This window comes from Rhinolophus sinicus, linkage group LG14 (genome assembly GCF_036562045.2).
Source record: "Rhinolophus sinicus isolate RSC01 linkage group LG14, ASM3656204v1, whole genome shotgun sequence".
NCBI classification, from domain to species: Eukaryota; Metazoa; Chordata; class Mammalia; order Chiroptera; family Rhinolophidae; genus Rhinolophus; species Rhinolophus sinicus.
Window position 1 is genome coordinate 42,675,669 of NC_133763.1, and position 21,772 is coordinate 42,697,440.

The 21,772-nt window shown below is 40.4% G+C and overlaps 1 protein-coding gene across 3 annotated transcripts; it reads right to left on the bottom strand.

The window, feature by feature from the left end:
• Positions 1–1,705: 1,705 nt before the first annotated feature.
• On the bottom strand, positions 1,706–20,093 carry KCNA3 (potassium voltage-gated channel subfamily A member 3). 3 transcript variants are annotated; one of them, XR_012491551.1, is made up of 3 exons: positions 17,645–20,093; positions 13,290–13,410; positions 1,706–7,468 (listed from the first exon to the last, which is right to left on the bottom strand). XR_012491551.1 is itself a non-coding variant. In XM_074318372.1 (1 exon), the coding sequence occupies exon 1, from the start codon at positions 19,879–19,881 to the stop codon at positions 18,160–18,162; it is 1,722 nt and encodes a 573-aa protein (XP_074174473.1). In that variant the 5' UTR covers positions 19,882–20,093; the 3' UTR covers positions 16,747–18,159. The 3 variants fall into 3 exon arrangements, 1 of the variants encoding a protein (XP_074174473.1); XR_012491552.1 differs by lacking the exon at positions 13,290–13,410 and having other exon boundaries at positions 1,707–7,468; XM_074318372.1 differs by lacking the exons at positions 1,706–7,468; positions 13,290–13,410 and having other exon boundaries at positions 16,747–20,093.
• Between the last annotated feature and the right edge of the window lie 1,679 nt (positions 20,094–21,772).

Here is a 21,772-nt window from a genome sequence, read left to right on the forward strand (position 1 = left end):
ATGAAGAGAGTAGGAAGCAGAAATTGGTGGTTACAAAATAGTCACAGGGAAGTGAAATACAGTGTGGGAAATATAGTCAATAATATCGTAAAAACTATGTATAGTGTCAGATGGGTACTAGACTTATTGGGGGGATCACGTCATAAATTCTATAAATGCCTGACCACTATGCTGTCCACCTGGAACTGATCTAAAATAATATTGAATGTCGACTATAATAAAAAATATATAGTCATAGGATATAAAGCACAGCATAGGGAATATATTCAATGGTGTTGTAATATCTATGTACAGTGTCAGATGGCATAGACTTGTTGGGGTTATCACCTGTGAGGGGTGTTGTGGGGACAGAGCCAGGAGTGCAGTTTCCAGGCTCTTGGCCTCACGTGGAAAGGTGCTGGTTCAGGTAGTAAATGGCCATCAACTGTGATTGGATGGCCATCAGCTGTGGCTAGTTGGCCGTCAGCTGTAACCAGTGAGCCATTGGCCACTAATATAACTGCTGTGACTACGCTAGCAGCAAATGGGGGCTAGCAAGAAGGTGGTGGCTGAGCCTGCAAGAGCGGATTGCAGTTAGCACAGCTGATTGCGGATCGTGTGGTTCCTGCTTCCTGTGTCTCCAACCCAGCCACCAGCGAGAATATAGTGGTGTGACTCCCCTACCTATGGCTCCGTGGGTGTTCCTTTTGGCTTCACCATGTCCTGCGTTCTTATGTGGGGAGCGGGACCAGAGGCCCCGCAGGCCGCCCCGCACGACAGGTGTAAATAAATGTCTAATCACTATGTTGTTTTGTATACCTGAAACTGATAAAAACGCATTCCTTCCTTCAATCACATTCCTCTTAGTATAATATGTGCTCTCCCAGCACTACTGAAGCCCTTTTCATGAAGAACAATTACACTATGGTGATTTTATGTTTATTTATTATTTGATGAATGTGTTTCCTCTGCTAGATCACACATACACTCTGAGTGCAGGGCAGTTGTGTGTCTGGTTCACGGTATTCCCAGTGTCTTGACAATAAATATTTGTTAAAGACTGAAAAAAACCCTATGTGTATGTAAAGGCTGATTATAAGAAATTACAGTCTATCATGGAGCAAAAAATATCGGCGCTTTATAGAGAATACATAGGAAAACAAAATGTCCTTAGTTAACATTTGACTGCTCTGAATCTAAATAGTGAGCCTCCCACCCTACAAGCTCAGGAATGTCTATACATCACCCATTAGACTTGAAGTTCTCTGAGAGCGGGGTCACCTTCCTAGTCACCTTCGTCCCCTCCCCCCCTCCCCCCCCCACGGTGCTTGGAACAGGGCAGCGCACAAGTGATGTTCAATACATATGCGTGGATGAAATAACATATTTGCTTTGCCACAATTTGCTTGTCTAACTGACACAAGGATAAAGGCAGAGACTTATTACAAATAAGATTTTTTTCTTCCTTGAGACATTTCTGGGCCCTCAACAGTGTACGATAAGAAGCAATGGAAGAAATCTAGGCAACGTTCGCATCCAAAAGACTTGCTGAGTGTAATGTACAGGAGTGTTCACCTTCGTTACGTGAGACAACACGTAACTGTCTGCGGAGCCAATCTGACGGTAGGTGATGCTTGAGATGTTGACAATAGCCAACCTTTTGATGTTTCCTCTTTTGCAAAAACAAAAAATGAGAGAGAGAGAGAGAGAGAGAGAGAGAGAGAGAGAGAGAATTTGGAACTAATTATTAATATGAGTAACAGAATTTTTTTTGGGTATTTTATTGAATTCTGTGCATAACATTTGCAATGAAAACACTATAAATCCAATGACAAATTTAAAAAATGGATCAGATGAAAATATCACATAATCAACTCACAGGTATTTACTTGATATTTACTTAACAGAAGGCCTGAAATTATTATGACAAGAACATCAGAAAACGTGGCATACGAATTTATTTTAACTTTACATTAATATGTGATACATGAACATAATTCAATGTCAAAAGAAAATATAGAAACAAATATAAAATATGTTTGATGTTACATTTAATTCATAATTCCAGTATTTGTTATTATGTCGTTGTTTAAGAATGATTATTTCATACAAAATAATAGTTGTTTGACTTCTGTTTGATGAGGAGAACTAAATTTAAGGTTAGAAAATTTTAAATTTTCATATAATATAGCATATGTTCCATTTACTTATTCACAGTAACATTGCGTTGCTAGTCATTAAAAGTACAGAATGTATCACAGACTGTTGATTTACAAGGGAAAGCAGTAACAGTGTCTATATGTTGTTTGAAAAAAGAATGAAAATATAGCATTATGTCATGGATTAAAACTAAATGTTCTCCATATCCACATTGGGCAGTCATCACATTTTAATTTTATGTGGGAAACTACTTAAGTGGATTTTAAAATATGTGGGTAAACTTTACCATATATTTGATCGATGACTACTGTTAATAATACTGTTACCTAATACTTGATAACTAATTCTTTTTGAATAGGTACAGGAAAGAATGAGTTATCGTAAAACAAAGACAGTTTTTCTACCCAACCCTCTTCCCTGTCCTCCCTGGTCATAGAATCCACGTGATGAGGAACAATTGGCTGAAAAGTTATTACTTCTGGTGGGTTTGACCGTCTGTTTTCTCTGAATCAAAATGGCTGCAGTTTTTTGGGTTGATTATTGCTTCCTTCAACTGTGCACAAATCAGATGGATTTTTAAAAATCAAAATTAGAAAGAAGATGAGTGAAGATCATTTTTTTCAGTCTAGCACTTTGACATGATATGGATTGAGTGTCTGGGGTCAGGGTGTGTGGACTTAATATCTTTTAGATGGAAAATGGTTGTCTGTCACGCTGTGGGAGGATGACACTTAGGAAATACCTAAAAAGCTCTGAAACCCTACAATGTCCCAGTGTATCATTTAGAATGACATTTTAGCCAAAGTGTTTAAAGATAATTAATGGCAGTGATAGGAAAAAAATAACACGACAGAAGGTGAACAGTGCAAAGAACACAAGATTTAGACCCATTTGCCGGCCATACGATCTTGGACAAGTCTCTTCATCTTTTTAAACCTTGTTTGTTCGATCTCTAAACTTCGCATGGTATTAGTACTTCATATGGATATTTTAAAGATTAAATAAAATGTGAATGATCTTTGCAAAGTATGAGATAATAAACAAATATTAGACATCTCTATGAAGAAATTCAAGTGTTGTATTTGTTATTCTGGCATCTGCATAATTGCTATCTATCTGTATAAGATTTCAAATATGGATTCTTACATTGAGCATATTACATAGAAATACTACACACACTGTTTGCTTTCCCTTGTATAGATATGTAGGAACTTTTAAACAAAAATTACACCATTTTATGGGGTAGTTCCAAAAATGGTCTATACGGTGCCCTTAAAATTGAAAAACAAAAGAGGATATTCCTATTTGGTTTATAATCATACAATTTTATGGCATTTAGGAAAAACACTTTGACAGCTTTAAGCAAACTAAATACTTAATCCCCCCCACCCCTAAACCCAGCATTAAGAGATAGTATCATGGAAACAATTTACCAGAAAAGATTCTACTATGGTTTGTCTTAGTATGGTCAGTTCACAAATAGTTGCAAGATACATTATTAACACAATATGCTAGAATCACCATTTAGCAAATTTGACCAACTTTTAAAAAATGGATAAAATTACTTCTCACAAAGATCACTAACACTAATACACAAGAGATTCAATTACATCTAAAGTGAAAATTCAGATTCACAAAACCAAAATGATCAGATTAAATGTTTTAATGAATTGCTCCATTAGTCAAAATACCTATTTCCTATTATGATAGAGGCCTTAAAAAACGGTCCCCTTTTCTGAATGGAAGGATATAAGATTAAACTGGACAAATAATCTCAGTATGACAAAATAGTTCTGTATTATTCAAATGGACTGCTATCATTTTAACAATTTCCTTAGTGTCCATATTTTAGCATCTTTCTATTATAATCTACTTCCACCATAAAACCAGCAACCAGAATATACTCTTATTTTTCAGTGGATACAATTATCTCTTATCTATGTTGTGCAAAACCTATAACCCTTCTTTTTCCAACTGTCCACTAAAGTCAAACCCACTAAAGCGTTTGGGTTATCCCTGAATTTTATTTCTCACTCCTGAGCAAAATTAATTACAATATGGCTCTATCAGGCCTCTTTTGTATTCACGGAAATTGGCAAAATTTTGTGAATGTTATTTTAAATTATAGCCATTGTTGCTTCTGGGACAAAAAGGGCATTAATCTTTTAATGTGACAAAAATGCACCTTACAGTCAGTTACAGTTCATTGATAAGCAAAATATATTTAATTCTGATTTTGTAAGTGTTTATTAAACTACAAAAATTTAAATAGAAAGTTCAGTTGAATGGACGTGTTGTTTAGAGAACTAAGTCAACATTCAAAGATGAAATGCAAAATCATAATAAATACAACATGGTCAACATTAAAAGTAAGGTTTACATTTTTACATCTTGCTGAGGTCAATTAGCAAGGTTAGAAATAGGAACATTTGAATTTGCAGTCTGTTCAGTCACAGTAGAGATCTCAGTGACTGGAGGACAGCAATGTACACCTGTGCGCATTTAGTTCAACAAATCTGAAAACGTTAGAGAATTTTGAAAGATGTAAAGAAAGATACAAATTACTAAACTCAAAGTCTTCACGGTATGGATGAAGCAACTGGGGCTCAGAGAGGTTGAAGGGACTTTCCTAGGGCCCATGAGAATCGTTGGCAGAGCCAGCACGAACGCACACGAGCTTAGTTCTACCAAACTGCTTCTTGTGCAAAAGGAATCAAAAGATCATAAGGCAAACACTATCCCTCCAACCTTTCCCCACCTTCCCCTACTCCCAGGATCATACTGCTGAGGGTGCAGTAAAACTATAGGACTGTTTTAGCATTTCGTATCCCATTTCAAATCACCTTAACGCTAATTAAATTTAGCAAATCACCTCCCTCTTTTCCAGCTGTTTCATTCATCTGTTTCCGCTCCACAGAGTGATTTTTCTACCTTTTCATGATCCCATTATAGACCCGTGTCAGTTCTCACAGGAGAAAAAAAAATCGTATTTCCTCTTCTCACAATGAATTTGAAGAATGACCTATTTACAATGCTTTCAAAGCTTCAGTCTTATTTTAATTTATTCTTTCCTTCAGAAATACATAAGAAAATCTGAGTACATCAGTATTCTTCAAAGCCTTTTCACATGTGTGCAATGAGGATTTGGGGCTGGAGAAGGGCTTTGGGGGTTATTTAACCCAGCACAACTATTTTGCAATTCAGGAAACTGAAGCCTAGGGTAGCAATGCTAAGTGACTGATCTAGGCTCTCACAGGTAGAAAGTCGGTAAGAATTCTGGTCTCCTGATATCTACAACGATACTATTTTTACTACCCACTCAAGTGAACTAGATGGGATATGACAGCTTACTCATCTGTTACCACGCTGTGTTTTCATAGCAAAAGTCCGGGTTTTGTCTTTATTTGAAAGTGTAGCCTGTCAAAATAACAGATATAATATTAAATACATGCTAATGCTTTAAGCTGGGTCCCTGGTGTTTTATGAAGGTAGTTCCTGTCTATTTTTGTAACACCTACAGATCCTTACCGGAACATCTGTATGTCTAAGACCTCCCACAGGACAGCTGGTTGATTTGTGTCAAACATCCCAGTAGCTCAAGTGAATGACTTTTACTGCTGACCAGGCTGTGACCATCAGTCATGAGTATGAAGGTGGCTGGGATGCACAGACTATTCTCTGGGCCACTGTCTCTACTACACGGGCTAACACAGAAGGAAAATGCGGTGGTGGTTATATTTTACTTTAACTACAAATCATCCAGATTGGAGGTTCACGTAGCTCAAATCTGAGGTCACTGTCACTCTTTTACTTCACTTTTTCCTAGAGTGATCTGGTCTCAAAGTTTTGACCACAGAGAAACTACCAGCAGAAATTCACTAAAGACATTGCCTCAAAGAAAGTTACATGGATGTTACCTCCTATTCACCTGTTTTGCTGCAAATATAAGGTTGTGGCAGTTACTGATTCTTATATATTAACAATGAAATTCATCACCTTATTTCCTTCCATAGGACCTCACACAGTATTATAACCTTGGCTTTGCTACCAAAATATTTTGATAGTAATTAAAAAGTGCTCTTATTATAACTTAGCTTTCTTATGCATTTGAATAACGGGAGACTGGTTATTTATGCATTTGCTCAGGTATTTTTGAAAATAAAATACGGAAATGAGAAAAGTCTTCTTTATGCTAAAAGTTCACAGTTTGACTTTCCATAAGGCTTATTAAATAATATACAAATAGCTACCATTCTGCTGAAATGTCACAGTAAATACATCAATAATGGCACAGAAGTGAAATGTCTCCAAATGGGAAATCATCTTCATGACCTCCTAAATCTCTTTTCCAACGAAAACTTTGCTTTTTTTATTGAAAAAAGTTTCATTTCTAAAATAATATAAAAATATAAAATGAGTCAATTACACATACAATTTTGAAGGACATTCTAGAAACATTAGATGAAATACTGTATATATCTTTAAGAATACGCTTTGTCTCGCCATAGCAAACACTGCATGAAAACTAAATTGAATGAGTACATCATATATGAACTGTGGAAAACTATAACTGAATGTTAAATTTTAGTTAAGCTAGACAACTTAAACATATAGTTAGTACTAATACACTTTTTTAAAGTTAAGCTCAGCTCTAACCTGCCTACAAGACTAAGTTGCAAATCTATCATTTTTGAATTAAAAAATAAAAGAATGGCTAATCAAGCAAGGCACATTTCTTTTAGGCAAGTCTGACTTTAATACCACTCATGGGGCACAGTGTAGACTTCATTTATTCACGTGCAAATGGGCTAATCTACCTTACATATGGGAGCCTTTGGTACAAAACATACCTTCACAAAGTTGCACATAACCCAGAACACAGAAGATGACATTATCTCATGATAAATAGAATCCGGTAGTTAACTGAAAGGAGAAAACAGTAATAGTTGGCTTGTTGGAAACAAACATTTAGGTTTTCTTTATCAGCAATACTGATTAGTTTTTGGATCATTAGATTTCATCACAATGTCAAAAGGTCGAAACAATAGCCTAATATTTTTTAACGTTCTTCTATATCTCTTGATTGGCATTTTTTATACTGTATACAATTTGAAGAGACTCCTCCAGCTTCAGAGCTGTTTTCTTGATATAAAGCATTTGTTAGAGACATGTTATTTAATGTCAACTGAAACAAAAATATGTGCTGGCAGACAGATCACCACCTATCGGCGAAAGGACCAACACTGCATTCTTGAGCTGGGCAATTAAAGAATGAGCTTCCTACAGTTAGTGCAGTTGGACAGTGCTTTCTGTGGGGCTCTTCAGATATCTGTTGGACAGAGTAAACACAATAATTTACTGTACATTTACTTTTTAAAAAATCATAGACCTTACAGTAACATAAAATAGGCAATCCATTATACTTTTCAAAACGTTGGATATTTTTCTTACTGTTACCCTGAGAAGGTCAAGCAATTTAGTTTTCTAAATGTATTACCTACACATTAAATGATTTTCATTTCTAAGTTAGGAAAAGTGTCCGAGTATGCTGAAATTATGAACTTTTTTTTCCCTTACTAATAACGACCTCCAAATGTAGTCCAAACCAATGTGATTGTTTGCTTTTTGAACAGGAAAATCTATCTTCATCTTTAAAAATCATCTGAAAGGTTCTGAGTGTCTACTGTTTTTTAGAAAAAAAAAAATTAATTTTCTCAATGTGTTTCCAAGGGTTTGTTTCTTTTCTGGCTGTATATCCTACTGTGGTAATCTAAGATAAGAACCCTTTTGAAGTGAATAGAAATCCCATGTTCAGATAAGTGTTATGGGGGGGTGGGGATGGAGAGGGCTTGAGGGGTAGCAAGGGAGAGGGAGGGGGGGAGGGAGAGGGAGAGGGAGAGGGAGGGGGAGAGGCTATACTTTGTCTTGTCATTACAAATAACTTTCAAATCTGTTGATCCTTTAAAACATGAACTCTGCAGAGTTATGTACCACTTTAAGAAATCACAAATTAAGACATCAATAACCACTTGACTAAGGTCTGTAGAAAACCAGAAAATAAAATTGCATGGTTTAATGCTCTCCTCTCTCGACTACAAAAAAACAAAAACAAAAAACAAAAAAGACCCATATACATACACACACACACACACACACACACACACACACCTGACATGGACGTATTTCTTAAGAATAGCATAAGGCAGCACGGCTGTCTTGGTCACGGCTACAGCCAGAAACGAGAATGATGTCTGGCATATAGTAGACACTTTATATGTTAAGTGAATAACTAAATCCCTATCACATAAGAGCTACTCAGTAAATACATGTTGAATGAGTAAATGGATATGCAAGCATTAGATTGATGTACTCTAGAGATTTACTAACTATTAAAAAGACAACAATAGAAAATGCTGAACCCAGCTCCAGGTTTCAATATGCGAATATTATCTATCAAAATATCTAGAGAAGACTGGTTCCCATATATACTCCTGGTTTTAGCCGATGTCTCAAATCCAGTGACCTGAAATTGGAGTGTGGTTTTTAAGGAAGAATTACTCACTCACTCGTGTAAATGTTGTATGTCTAGTGTGTGCTGGGCATCCAGCGACTGAAGTTTTCCTTATTGACCAGGATTACACTTGATCAGCCTTCATGGAAAATAAAACTTCTTAACACTCATCTTTGATCAAAAAGCAAAAGTATATTCTTGCATCACACTATGTTTAATTTGCATTAGGAGAGTTTGAAAAGTATAATGGTCTAATAGCTACTCACAACTACTAATGACAAGAAATTACAAGGAATGTGAAGAGCCTAGCATCCATTTTATTTCCGAAGTGCCTAGCTCTGCTCAGTGCTACTGCAGCCTTGGTGTCTTGAGATGGTTCTGTTACGCTATTTTTGTCGTGTTCCTGTCACATCCTTTTTATATAAGGGATTGGCCTTTTTTTTTAACCTCGTGTGTCAGTACATGTCTCAAGGCTCTTGGGATTATTAAATAAGCATGGTATAGTTTGGCTGTAGGTGTAGTTGCAATTTAATAGAAACAAAAAATAAAAGTGACGCTTGAACAGTAATCATAATGCTTCTATCAGTGGCTAAGAAATGGGTTGACAGGCTTAGAAGGATGGACATTGCCTTAAGTATTAAAATCAACTCTACAGGAAGACAGAAAGGAAGTATAATAAAAAAGCATGATCCATAATGGAAGACATTTGGCCATATAGATGTTCTAAAATATAACACAAGAAAAAAAGAACAGCCAAATTTCTGCAATTGTTAAGTTTGTGAAGAAGTAATTAATACCTCCACCAAGGCCTAAATGAAAGAGGTACAGAAACCCATGTTATTTAACTGTTAGCCTCACTAACTTGTATTTGATGATAAGGAAGGGGCTGAAATCATTTATAATGTAGTTTTACGGGAACTTTGTTTTCATGTGTTTATATTGTGACATCTATTAAATAACTTAGAGTTGGCTGCATACCAGCAAGTTCTATAAATTCTGCCAACTAAATCGTAATGAATTAGCCCCATGGACCAGATAGATTTCTTACTCAATTATGTATAGTTCTGGTTGGCTTCTTGGAAATTATGTACTCTTGGCAAGCCAAAAAAAAGTTTAAACTCACTCAGTAATTAAAGTGGGTAATGTGTTAAGACGTGGGCTTTGTCAAAAATCTGGAAAGTCATAGGAAAATGAGCTATGAGCTGTAATCAATACTACTTTAAGCAGTATTTAGATCTACTAATAATAAATATCCTCAATTCACATAGTTACCTCATAAAATAAATTGATCTTCTGAAAACAGTTCAAATATTTGCAGGTAAAAGATTTATAGAATCTAGGTTTAAAGCAAGCCAAGCCCAGTGCTTACCTGGACAAATTATTTCTGTCTGTGGGTTTTAGTTGCATTCTGAAATCTGACATAAAGTCACACCCTTGTATAACATGATTTTATTATAATTTCTTATAGAAGTAATGTATTAGTGAATATCTGATATGTTTGTCCTAGTCATACATGAGGCAAATAGAAAATGTAATGGAGTGTGAGGCTCCCTCTTAAATATCTAATACCTTCTACACCAGGTGATAATAGAAAATCCAGTAAAACCCATATTGAGTTAAATAACAGAAAAAGGTATAATTCCTCAACTAAACCCAGAAGAAAGAAAAATAATAAACAAACATTATTCATTTCAATTCTCTATTTTGTGTCCTAATGATGTGTCCTCAGAAGACAGAAATGATCTCTGTCCTACGTGGGCTTAATTATATAAAATGATGGAAGGCAAGAGTTTCTAACTTCTACTGGTCTACGCATGTAATCTCAAGCACATATATTCATTTTCTTTAATATGGTAAGGAAATTGTGCCACTTGGATGTTTAGAGGCAACAGCCAAATCAACCTCTGGGCTGGTTGAAAAATCCAGGGAAAGGAGAAAATTCACAAGGGGAATGTCTCTTTGTAGCAGGGCAATCCCCATATCCTACTGTAGAAGAAGGTGCATCTGTTACAATATTACCGAAAATCATGGCAATAGCTGCAGCACACATTTATATCAATGCTTTAATTAGTCTCAGTAATTCCATCTTACACATGCTGGTGTTTCAAAGCCACGTGGAATTTCCCAATACCTAGTTATGCTACTGGTGCCTCCCACCTATTGTATGTAGAAGTGGCCTAAGTTTTGCCATTACACAAGTCACTCCAAGAATCTGCTCTTATTTTTCATGGATTCAATGTCCCCATCTGCTTTCACATATGAAAAAAGCACTTCAAAAAATAGCCGATTTTTTGAAATTCTGTAAGTGGACAATTACATTAAAAATTTGGTTATTTTGTAAAAGAAATCATTTTTTTTATCCAGTAAGGCCATATCTATGGTAATGTAATTGTTTATGGTGATTCACTGGGGAACTCTCCAAAGCCTTGTTCAATCAGCTTCTGTAGTAATGAAGACCCCATGGATATGTAAGGACTCACCATTAACCGAAACCAAGACTGAACTTATTTGGAAGTTTCTTAGTATGTCTGCTAGACAGGCAAGTCCGGAGATACCACAGTACATTTTTGCTTGGCTACACGAGCCAGTCAATATGTATGTATTGGGTATCATTAACAAACAGCATTCTGTTAGCTACCCATATCAGGCAGGAAATATGGTCTCTGAGAAGTATTCTAACTTCCAGGGACCCATGGAGATTAGGAGTGATATCTCATATAATGCTATATTTAAATGATTTATATTAAGGGATCCCACCCCTAAGCTTGGATAGTACTTTGTGGGGAAAACCTTCTGCAGCATGTTTTACTCAATGGCAGTCTTCTCCAGTGAATCACTGTATAAATAAGTACAAATAAGCCTCACAGTGAAGCATAGATACACAACATGGCAATTTTGTCTCGTTTTCAAACACTCAAGTTGGAATGCTATTTCCTTCCTCTCACCCTTCCAAATAAACACTTATTAAGCACCACCTTTATTCCAGGTAATATCCCAGGGCTTGGATACAGAACCAACGAACAGACAAAAATCCTTATCCTCATGGAAGGGAAAGGAAGACCAACAATAAACAAAGGAAGTAAACTATCTAATACGTTAGAGGAGAAAATAAAGCAGAGAAAGAATACAGGGAGTGCTGTGGGGGCTGCAATTTTAAATAGAGTGTCCAGGGAAAGCTTCCCTGAGATGGTGACACCTAAAGAAGTGATGGAGTGAGCCATGCAGATGTCAGAGCAGCCAGACAGGGGACAGCAAGTACACAGACCTGAGAGGGCACACACCTGGTGTGTGTGAGAAAAAGCAGGGCGGCCAGCGTGGTAGGAATCAGAAGTGAGGTCAGAAGGGTACACAGGGGCTGTATCCCGCAGGGCTTCGCAGGCCACTGTAAGTCCTTTAGTGTGTGTTCTGTGTGAAATGGGGAGCCCAGTGGGGGTTTTGCCACAGGGAAGTGACACGATCTGACAGTGTTTTAAAAGGATCCCTCTGGCTGCTATGCGAAGACTAGACTCAAGCAGGGCTTTTCTTCCAAATTAAATCATATTTTTTTCATTTAAGGAACATGTGTAAATGCATACAAATCAGAACCTTAGGAGTCAGAGAGAATTTCCATAAAGGACGGGAGTTGAAAATAAACTTACTGAAAAACAAGTGAAATAGCAGTGCTGACAGACATAAAACCCATAGGTACACTGCTAACTTTCATTCGAATCTCAACAGAGATTCCCAAGAGCCTTTGTGCTCTGATGGTGGGGGTGAAGGTGAGGTTGGGGCTCCCTGGATGGACGAGGAAGAAGGACCAGTTCTACCCTTCACTCCCTACCATCATACTGGGGGGATGAACCCTGGGTCTGCGAAGTCAGGGCCCTACATGCACAATAGTCTTCAGACATGATGAAACATTTGTTGTTGTTGTTAATTTAAGTGCTATCTTACTAACAACCAGAATCCCAAATTTACTTTTCAGGCCAGAGTTCCTATTCTGCACCGTTCAGGTTGCAACAATAATAAAATGGCTCCCAAGAAAACGGTGGAGCATTTTAACCCCGATCTCTTCTTTAATGCGTTTGATGGTTAATGGTGCCAAATTTGAAATGTAAGGAAAAACACATCTAGTACAAAAAAGAAAAGAGAGAAAAACCATGAAAATGTTTCTTTGAAAAATGTTTTTTCTTTTTGTCAAAGACAAAAGCAGTTTACAGCATCATCGAAAACAAAGACAAATATTTGAAAACTTGCGAACCTGTTTGAATCATATAAATTATGTTTCAGGGTGAGTATGAGCATCGAAAGAATACAATTATCATATATGCTATAACAGTGGCCATTTGTTGGCAGGAGATTAGGGAGCTGAGTCATAATAGTAAGGTCTGGGCTCTGCATGCCTTTCCCTCCCTTCTTTCTGCCTCCTCTGATTTGCCCTCTCTCAAAGGTTATCAACCACTCCCTGCAGGTTATAACAAAACAAGTGATTTCATTAAGATACCCAAAATTGCCCAAACAAAATATAGGACATTAGTAGTGCAGAAGCAATGGTTTTACCCTCCTTAGTTTAAAAGGTCAAATACAAAACAGAAAGAACAAAAGCCCACCCTAAAATGCAAGCCCTAAATCTCCTCTTCCCCATTTGTATGCTCCTCACCTCTATCTCACAGTTTCCATAAGTCTTCAGACTGGGGGGCACATGGGCTTCTTTGCATTTCTGAGTGGGAGGGCTTATCACTTCTACCCACAGCTGAGAGGTGGGAAGGACGTGGAAGAGGCTGTAGAAAACGTTGAAATTTTAAATGTATAGAAGTCAGTAAATTATAGTTATGGTTCTCCAAGAAATAGACTGTTGGTATATATTATATATATTGAATTAATATACTATCAGCAAAGCAATTACTTGAGTATGTTGTCTGCCAAGGGAGTAAATAACAAGTTTTATGTCAACAAACCATAACTTTCAATTTCTTCCTACTGTGCATTTAAAATTTCAATCCCGAAATTTTAAAGTTTAGAAATAAAGACTACAACACTTCCTCTTATCTATAACTGTTTGTCATTATTGTACCACAGTTGGTGGGTATCTAAATTTGGTCCATCAGTGTAAAGCACCATAAAATAAATAAAATAATAACAGTTATTATTCTTATCTCTGGATTTACCAGCTGTAGGGTATATAGATTTTCCCCAGGCTGTAGATGGACGTGCACTGATCCTGTCACACTTCCTCCCACGAATCTCTTGTACACACAGAGCTATGTATGTACGAGTATACCTTTCAACATCCAAGACCTGCAATTGAGCTCAGCAGTAGTCAAGTCTGTGGTTTGGCGAAGCTAACTGGCCAATGTTAACTTAGACTCATTAGCATTTTTCTCTAAGCCCAAATCATTATCCATTTTCATTTTTCTAAATGATTTTGGACCTTAGAGAAGGAGCTACAGCTATGACGTGGGGACAAAATTATATTCTAATGTTGTTTTGAAGACAGATGCTTTTATAAGGCAATAATGTCACAAATTTCAATGAACTGGCAATCTCCTGCTTTCAATCCTTTTGTTCTAAGTAATTTCCCCCTTCTTCATGAGGGAGAGTCAAAATGTTTACACCACTTTCTAACATGGCTTTCTGGTAACCTAAGCGAAGTATAAGGAGATGGAAAAATAACAATTTGCATAATGCTATCACCTATTGTAGATGAAAACATATGAAAATAGGAAATTAATCTTAAAACTGAAAAATATCCATTATCCGAGCAGGCATCACTACTGTGACTCATTATAGTTTCTGAGTATAACATTAAATCCAAATAAATCAATCATATAAGAAAATAATCTTTTATTACTGGAAAAGTCAATCTCTTCATCAGATTTAAATAACTTGTATTTGATCCCTATGACTAGAAAAGGGTTAATTTTCAGGATAGAGAATGAAATAGGTTTCTGGAGATATGTTCTGTACAGGAATTCATTCATTAGTAACACGGGCTGAAAAGTCAAACCTAAAAGCATAAGAAATTCATTTTCTCAATCTCTTTCAAGTCACCCAATAAAAGGAACATGGGATTTGAGGCCAGAATGCCTTGGCTTTAAATTATAGCTGGGTCTCTTGCTGGCTATGACGTCTTAGGGAAATCACTTAACCTTAACCATTTATTTTTACCCTCCTAATGTGGGGTTAATACCACTTACCTTGCAAAGTGGAGACGTGTCAAGAACATGATTGACTCTTAATAAATGGTAATTATTATTGTTATGTAAAAAGTAAACAGGAAGACACTGATTATTTGTACATTTTGAATCATTCACAAAGCTCAATATTACTAATCAATGCTTATGAGTAATGATCACAATAATAATGTAATCTCTTAGCCAAATCTCTGCTGCATGTCATGCAATTACCTTTCCTAAGTGTTATACCTGTATTAACGTTTAATAGTCACAACAACCCTATAAGGTATTATTTATTATCCTCATTTTACAAATAAGGAAACTGAGGCACAGAGAGGTTGAGTAATTTGCTCAAGGTCATACACCTGGCAATATGATTGAAGAGCTTATTCTTTAAACCACTTCATTAAAAGCCTGAAAATAACATTAATGTAAGATCATTGCCGTTCACGCATCAGATATGCATTAAATACATGTAAGATGCTACGTTCTATGCTAGGTACTCATATCCAAAATTCTGCCAAGACACAGAACTGATATCCTTTAAGGAGCTTACAATAATGGCAACTAGAAGCAGTTGTACTGCCTCAAACTCAGGACTCAAAGCCATATGTCAATGGACTAAAAAAAAAGTTCTCCTGCATATTACTCTTATTTAATGACCATACAATTCCAAAAAGTATGGCACAGCCATATATTACTTACGGAACTCATCAGGGTCCCTACATCTTCTGAATAAATGTGAATAAAACTGTCACTGCACTTTGTTCATTTTTAAGACCTTTTAAGAACAGATACAAAAATTATTCTTATGTTCTTACTATAGTGTGTCTGACATATAACCACCAAAATGGGTTATAAAAAGAATTTCTGCTCATTAAGAATACCAAAATTTGCTCAGAAGGTAAACCAATGTTAAAAGCAAACCAAATAAGTAGCAAAGAAAACTGGATAAAGGGGTCCTATTTCAATACACATAGATTAAGACCCATGACCTTATTACCAGGTATATAGATATCCCGTCTCTATTTTTCTGTCTTTCCCTTCCTCTTCTTCCTCTTATATTATTAATCATTTTTTCACTGTCAAATGCACAAATAAGAAAGTAAGACTTCTGACTACCTGAAAATATTTTTTGAGCTTTAAAACAGGTTTACTCTCATTTACTCTAGGATAGAATAATTATAACCTATCAAGACCAAAAAGCAATTGTGGAAAATGTATAATGTATAATTTATATAATGTACATAAAATATAATGATTGTTAAAAGAAAATGTTACCGTCATTGCAGTTGTAACCATTTTTTTGTGTCAAAGAATTGTACTATTGCATACTACCAAATAATAATGTAAATTAAAATGGGAATAATCTAACAGCAGTAGCTTCTGTATTTTATCCTTTCCATTTAAGGGGAAACAGGTTTTTCAGAAGCCAAGTGGGTTAGTAAAAGGAATGGAATCATTTTCAGCTCAGTTTGGGTGAAAGACATGCTGAAGAGCAAGGACTTGTTTTCATCCTTTTGCAACAAACAATGGAAACCAAGACAGTTAGCAACATGGAAATCAAATGGAGAAGGTGTTCTAAATGATCTTCAAAAGGCACCTACCGGTAGCAGGCAATTCATATAAAACTATTGGTTTTGCAAGTATCACCAACCTAGACATAAACGGCATTTCCCTGCTTTCCTGTACAAAAAGGAAGTGCTCAGTAACTCACACCGTGCTCACCTGATTCTGTCTGTCTTCTGGCAACCCCTGGCACATGGCTGAAACTTCCAGGCATTTCCCCAAGATTTGGTTACTTCCCGTCCCTCCTTTTTATTGATTGTCTGCAATTCCCTCAGTTACAAACGTGCATCCTTCACATTTTTCAAGTTTATTTAGCGTTTCAAGTGCTGTAATGATGACAGTGCTGTTGTAGCATCTGGATTTTTTTTTAAATATATATAGAGGAAGTCTGAAGGCTCCCTTGTAAGAATGTTTCAGGTACATTGAATCTCTCATTCGCTTATGTACAGAACAGTTTTATATTTGCTTTTTAATTTCATTTGTTGGCTTGATACTCTTTGGTGAAAAGAAAACAGTAAAGAAGCATCTTTTGAAATTATTGCCCAATTACTGGCATTTAATTCAAATCATGCCTGATTGTGGTGTATATCTAACATTCCAAAGAAGATAACTTTCCTTCTCGATTCAGTCATTATGGGATGACAGCAATGATTTTTGTGTGTGTGTGTGTGGTAAATATACGCATTTTGTGATTCATTTCACTATCTTGGACTCTCAGAATTAACTTTATTTGTGCGGTTTATTCAAACAGTGGTTTTCCTTATGAAATCGTGTAAGTAGGAACCATCTGGAAAGGTTACTGTGGAAACGGCAAGGGCTAGGGGGTGGGGCTAGAGAGCAGGAGATGCCATGACAACCTTTTACGGGTTTCCCAGGAAACATGGGTTGCTATGGGAACTGCATCAGTCAGGTCCGAATTAGTAACTTCCGCTGGAAAGAGTGTCTGCCACTTTAATCTTCTTGCGATACTGCAGCTTATCTCTCAAATGCATTAAGAAAAAATTTTTTTTTCTCTCAGCAGCACTGAAAACATCTGTTTCCAGACTTTGATAGATGTTGGCTGGCAAACACACAGACACACACACAGAGAACTGCACAGGAATCTGTTAGTCTAATACTTTCGAAATGCCTAACATGCCCCAGACTTAACTGAGTTAGTCAGATCAGGACATCTAGGGCATTTCCCTTTGTTCAAAGTTGTAGAGATCCTTAAACTTCCGGAACGGAGGGTTCCAAATAGAAATTCCAGTGAAAAACCCAATAAACTTACGGTGGATTTATAAATCGTTTTGATCAGACTTTCCATCCACATATCCATTGGGTAGGCAAGTAAATATCCAATACTGTTGAAGGGTCCATCAAATTGAAGCATCATTTTAAGTATGTGCCTGCTTTACTTAGTAAAGAAACAGCTAGCTTTTAATTCTGAAATTAAACAGTTACTGTAACTTCTTTAGTTTCATTTCCTCCCAGGATGTACAAGGTTTTTTTGTTCTTTTTTTTTTTTTTTAAATAGGGCGTGTACTAGAAATCAAGTTTAAAGTAAGTTTGTCGTTTGCAATATTGAGAGGGAGAAAAAGGAGAGCTGAGAGAATGCAGCCCACTTGCAAAAACAGACAGCTGTTTCAGTATGAAGCAGTAGGGAGGGAGAATGAAGTGTGCTTTCCACTTCCTCATGTCCTTTCCTTGATGGATGGTCTGGAAAAGTATAAAACAGGAGCATACACAGACCAAGGAGGCACGGGTCACACAAAACAGAGCACAGAATGTCACTTGTATCATATATTAAACATCGGTAAATATCTTTTTGATGTTGACACAGGAGTTGGGGTTATTGTTCGCGGTGCAGGTGGCAGTGGAATTGCCCGTTTTGAAAGGGGTCTGGGGGAACGTGCTATGGTTCATACCCCCCTCTTCGATCACCATATACTCCGACTTACTCAGAGTCGAGTTACTCCTTGCTTTGCGGAGCTCCTCGGCTGAAGAGGAGAGGTGCTGGCAGCTTCCCACGTGCATGTACTGGGCTTGCTCTTCCCCCTCTGTCTCCCGGTGGTAGAAGTAATTGAAGTTGGAGACAATCACAGGCACTGGCAACGCAATGGTCAAGACGCCAGCGATGGCACAGAGTGACCCCACAATCTTGCCCCCTATGGTCACTGGGTGCATATCCCCGTAACCTACTGTCGTCATGGTTACCACTGCCCACCAGAAGGCATCCGGGATACTGCTGAAACCTGAAGTGGGGTCGTCTGCCTCGGCAAAGTAGACGGCGCTGGAGAAGAGGATCACCCCGATAAAGAGGAAGAAGATGAGCAGCCCCAGCTCCCGCATGGACGCCTTCAGCGTCTGCCCCAGGATCTGCAGCCCCTTGGAATGGCGGGAGAGCTTGAAGATGCGGAAGACGCGCACCAGCCGGATGACCCTCAGGATGGCCAGGGACATGGCTTGCTGTCCATTGCCCTGTCGCTCGGCCAGCTCGGTGCCCAGGGTGATGAAATAAGGGATGATGGCCACGATGTCTATGAGGTTCATGATATTTCGCGAGAAGGTGGCTTTGCTGGGGCAGGCGAAGAACCGCACCAGCAGCTCAAAGGAGAACCAGATGATGCACAGAGTCTCCACCACGAAGAAGGGATCGGAGAAGCTGGAGGCGCCGGCGGGGGCGCCCGACGTGCTGTTGCCGGCCGGCTCCGACAGCTCCTGCGACGGCGTGGCAGGGTAGTCCTTCTCGTCGCGGAACTCGGGCAGCGTCTCCAGGCAGAAGATGACGATGGAGATGAGGATGACGAGCACGGACACGATGGCGATGCCCCGGGCCGGCCCGGAGCTCTCCGGGTACTCGAAGAGCAGCCACACCTGGCGCTGGAAGTCGCGGCGGGGCAGCGGCCGCTCCTCCTCCCGCAGGAAGCCCTCGTCCTCGCGGAACTTCTCCATGGCCTCCTCGCCCAGCTGGTAGAAGCGGATCTCCTCGGAGAAGATGTCGATGGGCACGTTCACGGGCCGGCGGATGCGCCCCCCGGACTGGTAGTAGTAAAGGATGGCGTCGAAGCTGGGCCGGTTGCGGTCAAAGAAGTACTCGTTGCGGAGCGGGTCGAAGTACCGCATGCGCCGCTTGGGGTCGCCCAGCAGCGTCTCCGGGAACTGGCAGAGGGTCTTGAGCTGCGTCTCGAAGCGCAGCCCCGAGATGTTGATCACCACGCGCTCCCCGCAGCAGTCCTGCTCGCCGGCGTCCGGCAGCGCGGGCGGCAGCGGCTCGTAGCGGTCCCCGCCGCCCTGAGGCGGGTCCCCGCCGCCGTCGGCCGCCTCCGGCTCCAGCAGGTGGTCCCCGGACACCACCGTCATGTCGGGCGGCAGCTCGGGGCCTGCGGCGGGCTCGGCGTAACCCGGGTTCACCAGGGTGTGGGTGCCGCCACCGCAGCTGCCGCCGGCGGGGCGCTGGGAAGGGTGGGCGCGGTGGCGGGCGGAGGCTGGCGGCGGCGAGCTCAGGAGGCTGAGGTGTTCGTCCATGCGGCGGGGACCAGGCGGCGGCGCGGGGCCGCGGGGCTCCTCCTCTCGCTCCCCGCCCCTGCGCGCCTCCGCCCGGGGGCCGGGCCCGCCGCCTGTTGCTGCCGCTGCCGCCACAGCCGCCGCGGGCGGGCTCTGTCTGTCTGTGGCGCGGCCCGCGGGCTCCTCCGCAGAGGCGCCGCCTCCGCCCGCTCCTGCCTTCCCTCCGCGCCCTCCCCGCGCGCGCGCCCGCCTGCCCTCCGCGGTCCCTCGGGGTCCCCGCCCCCCGCGCGGGCGCGCGCCCGGCCACGCCCTTCCCTGCCGCCCTCCTGGCCCCGCTGAGTCCACCCGTGCACCCTCGTTTTGCACCTGGCTGTCCCCCAGGAAGCTTCGCCCCGCTCAGCCGGCCCTCCGGGAATCGGGCCCTGAGCCCTCGTCCCTGGGCTCGGCCAGCTTCGTGTCAGTGCCCCACTCCCCCGACCCGCGAGGCCACGTCCCAGTCGCGGGGCTTCTCCAGCGGTCCTGGATCCGCACCGCAGCCCAGCGAGCGCCGGGCCTTCTCGCCCTGGGCGGGCCTGGGCGCCGCGGAGGGGCCAGCAGGTGGAGGCAGGCGAGGAGGGAGGATGGGGACGTGCCCCGGGCCGGCAGCCATGTCCAGGGAGAGGGCGGCAGTCCAGGTGGGCGCCCTGGAAAAGAGGCAAGTCTGCGGCCAGCATCTTGAGCCCACGTGAGGGTGGAAGACCAAGACCGCCAGGCCGGGAGGGCTCTAACTGAGAAGCCGCAGGGAGCATGGGTGCTGATGCGTTTCGCACCCGAAGACTGAAGAAAATGGGTCATTAAAGACACTCAGGGACTTTGCTTCCATAGTGAATAGTTCACATTAACTTCCATAGCTGAGATTCCATCCATTGGGAAGAACCAAGGGCCGCGTTGCTGGTTGGGATTAGCGAGGGCAACCTGGTCTTTTCAGTGCAAATTCCTGTCAGTGGGGAAATAAGAGGAAAATGGAAACGCAAAGTCACATCTCTTTCGTGGGAAGAAAAAAATAAATAAATATAAATAAATAAATAAATATATATACATAAATATATATATATATATATATATATATAGAGAGAGAGAGAGAGAGAGAGAGAGAGAGAGAGAGAGAGAGAGAGAGGAGACCCTCTGCTTAATGTTCCACTGCTAGCCTTGTGGTAGATTTGCAATGTTCTAGTGGTCAAACTGGGAGAACATTCATTTCACAACTTGTATTTCTGTTGCTTGATTTGGGCCTGAAGATGATAACTTACATTTATTCCCCTTGAACTTAAACTATTTCTACAAATTGTTGTGGTCTCTTTGAGCCCAATTTCTGTTTCCAGACATTTTAGCAACTCTAATTTAGTTAACCCCAGGTTTAAAAATGGGTTTTCTGTTGTATGGTTGAAATCATTTCCAAAAGAGGAACTGTCATCTAGACAACTCCCTCAGCCTCCATACCTTAGCTGGCAATTGGACTTGAAGTAAGAGTGATTTGTGGTCATGGCTTGCCACCACCACTCCCAACCCTCGGATTCACAAGGGCAGAGTCTAGGTCTTACTCGGTTTATGTTCCTAACAACTACCAAAGTGCCTGATGAGCAGTTGCAACTCAGTACGTTTGTTGAATTGATCTCCGTCAGTGATTCTTCGAATGTCTCTCTGCTGTGGGATGTCAACATTTCTTTCTGAGCCCAGAACCACTGGGGTTGCTGGAATGAGGAGTGAGGGGAAGCTGGGCTTACAGTACAGACATTACTGGGTTATTCCACAGGGTTTCCAGCTCTGCCACTTCTGGATACAACAAGCACCCGTGTTCTTTACTCTCCTTCTATCTTCCACTTCGCCTCCAGGTCAGCGCTGGGTTCTGCAGGCAGTAACATATATTGCAAGA

What these genes read in the sequence shown, in the direction of transcription:
- KCNA3 (XM_074318372.1), bottom strand. Translation starts at nt 19,881, where the DNA reads ATGGACGAACACCTCAGCCTCCTGAGCTCGCCGCCGCCAGCCTCCGCC.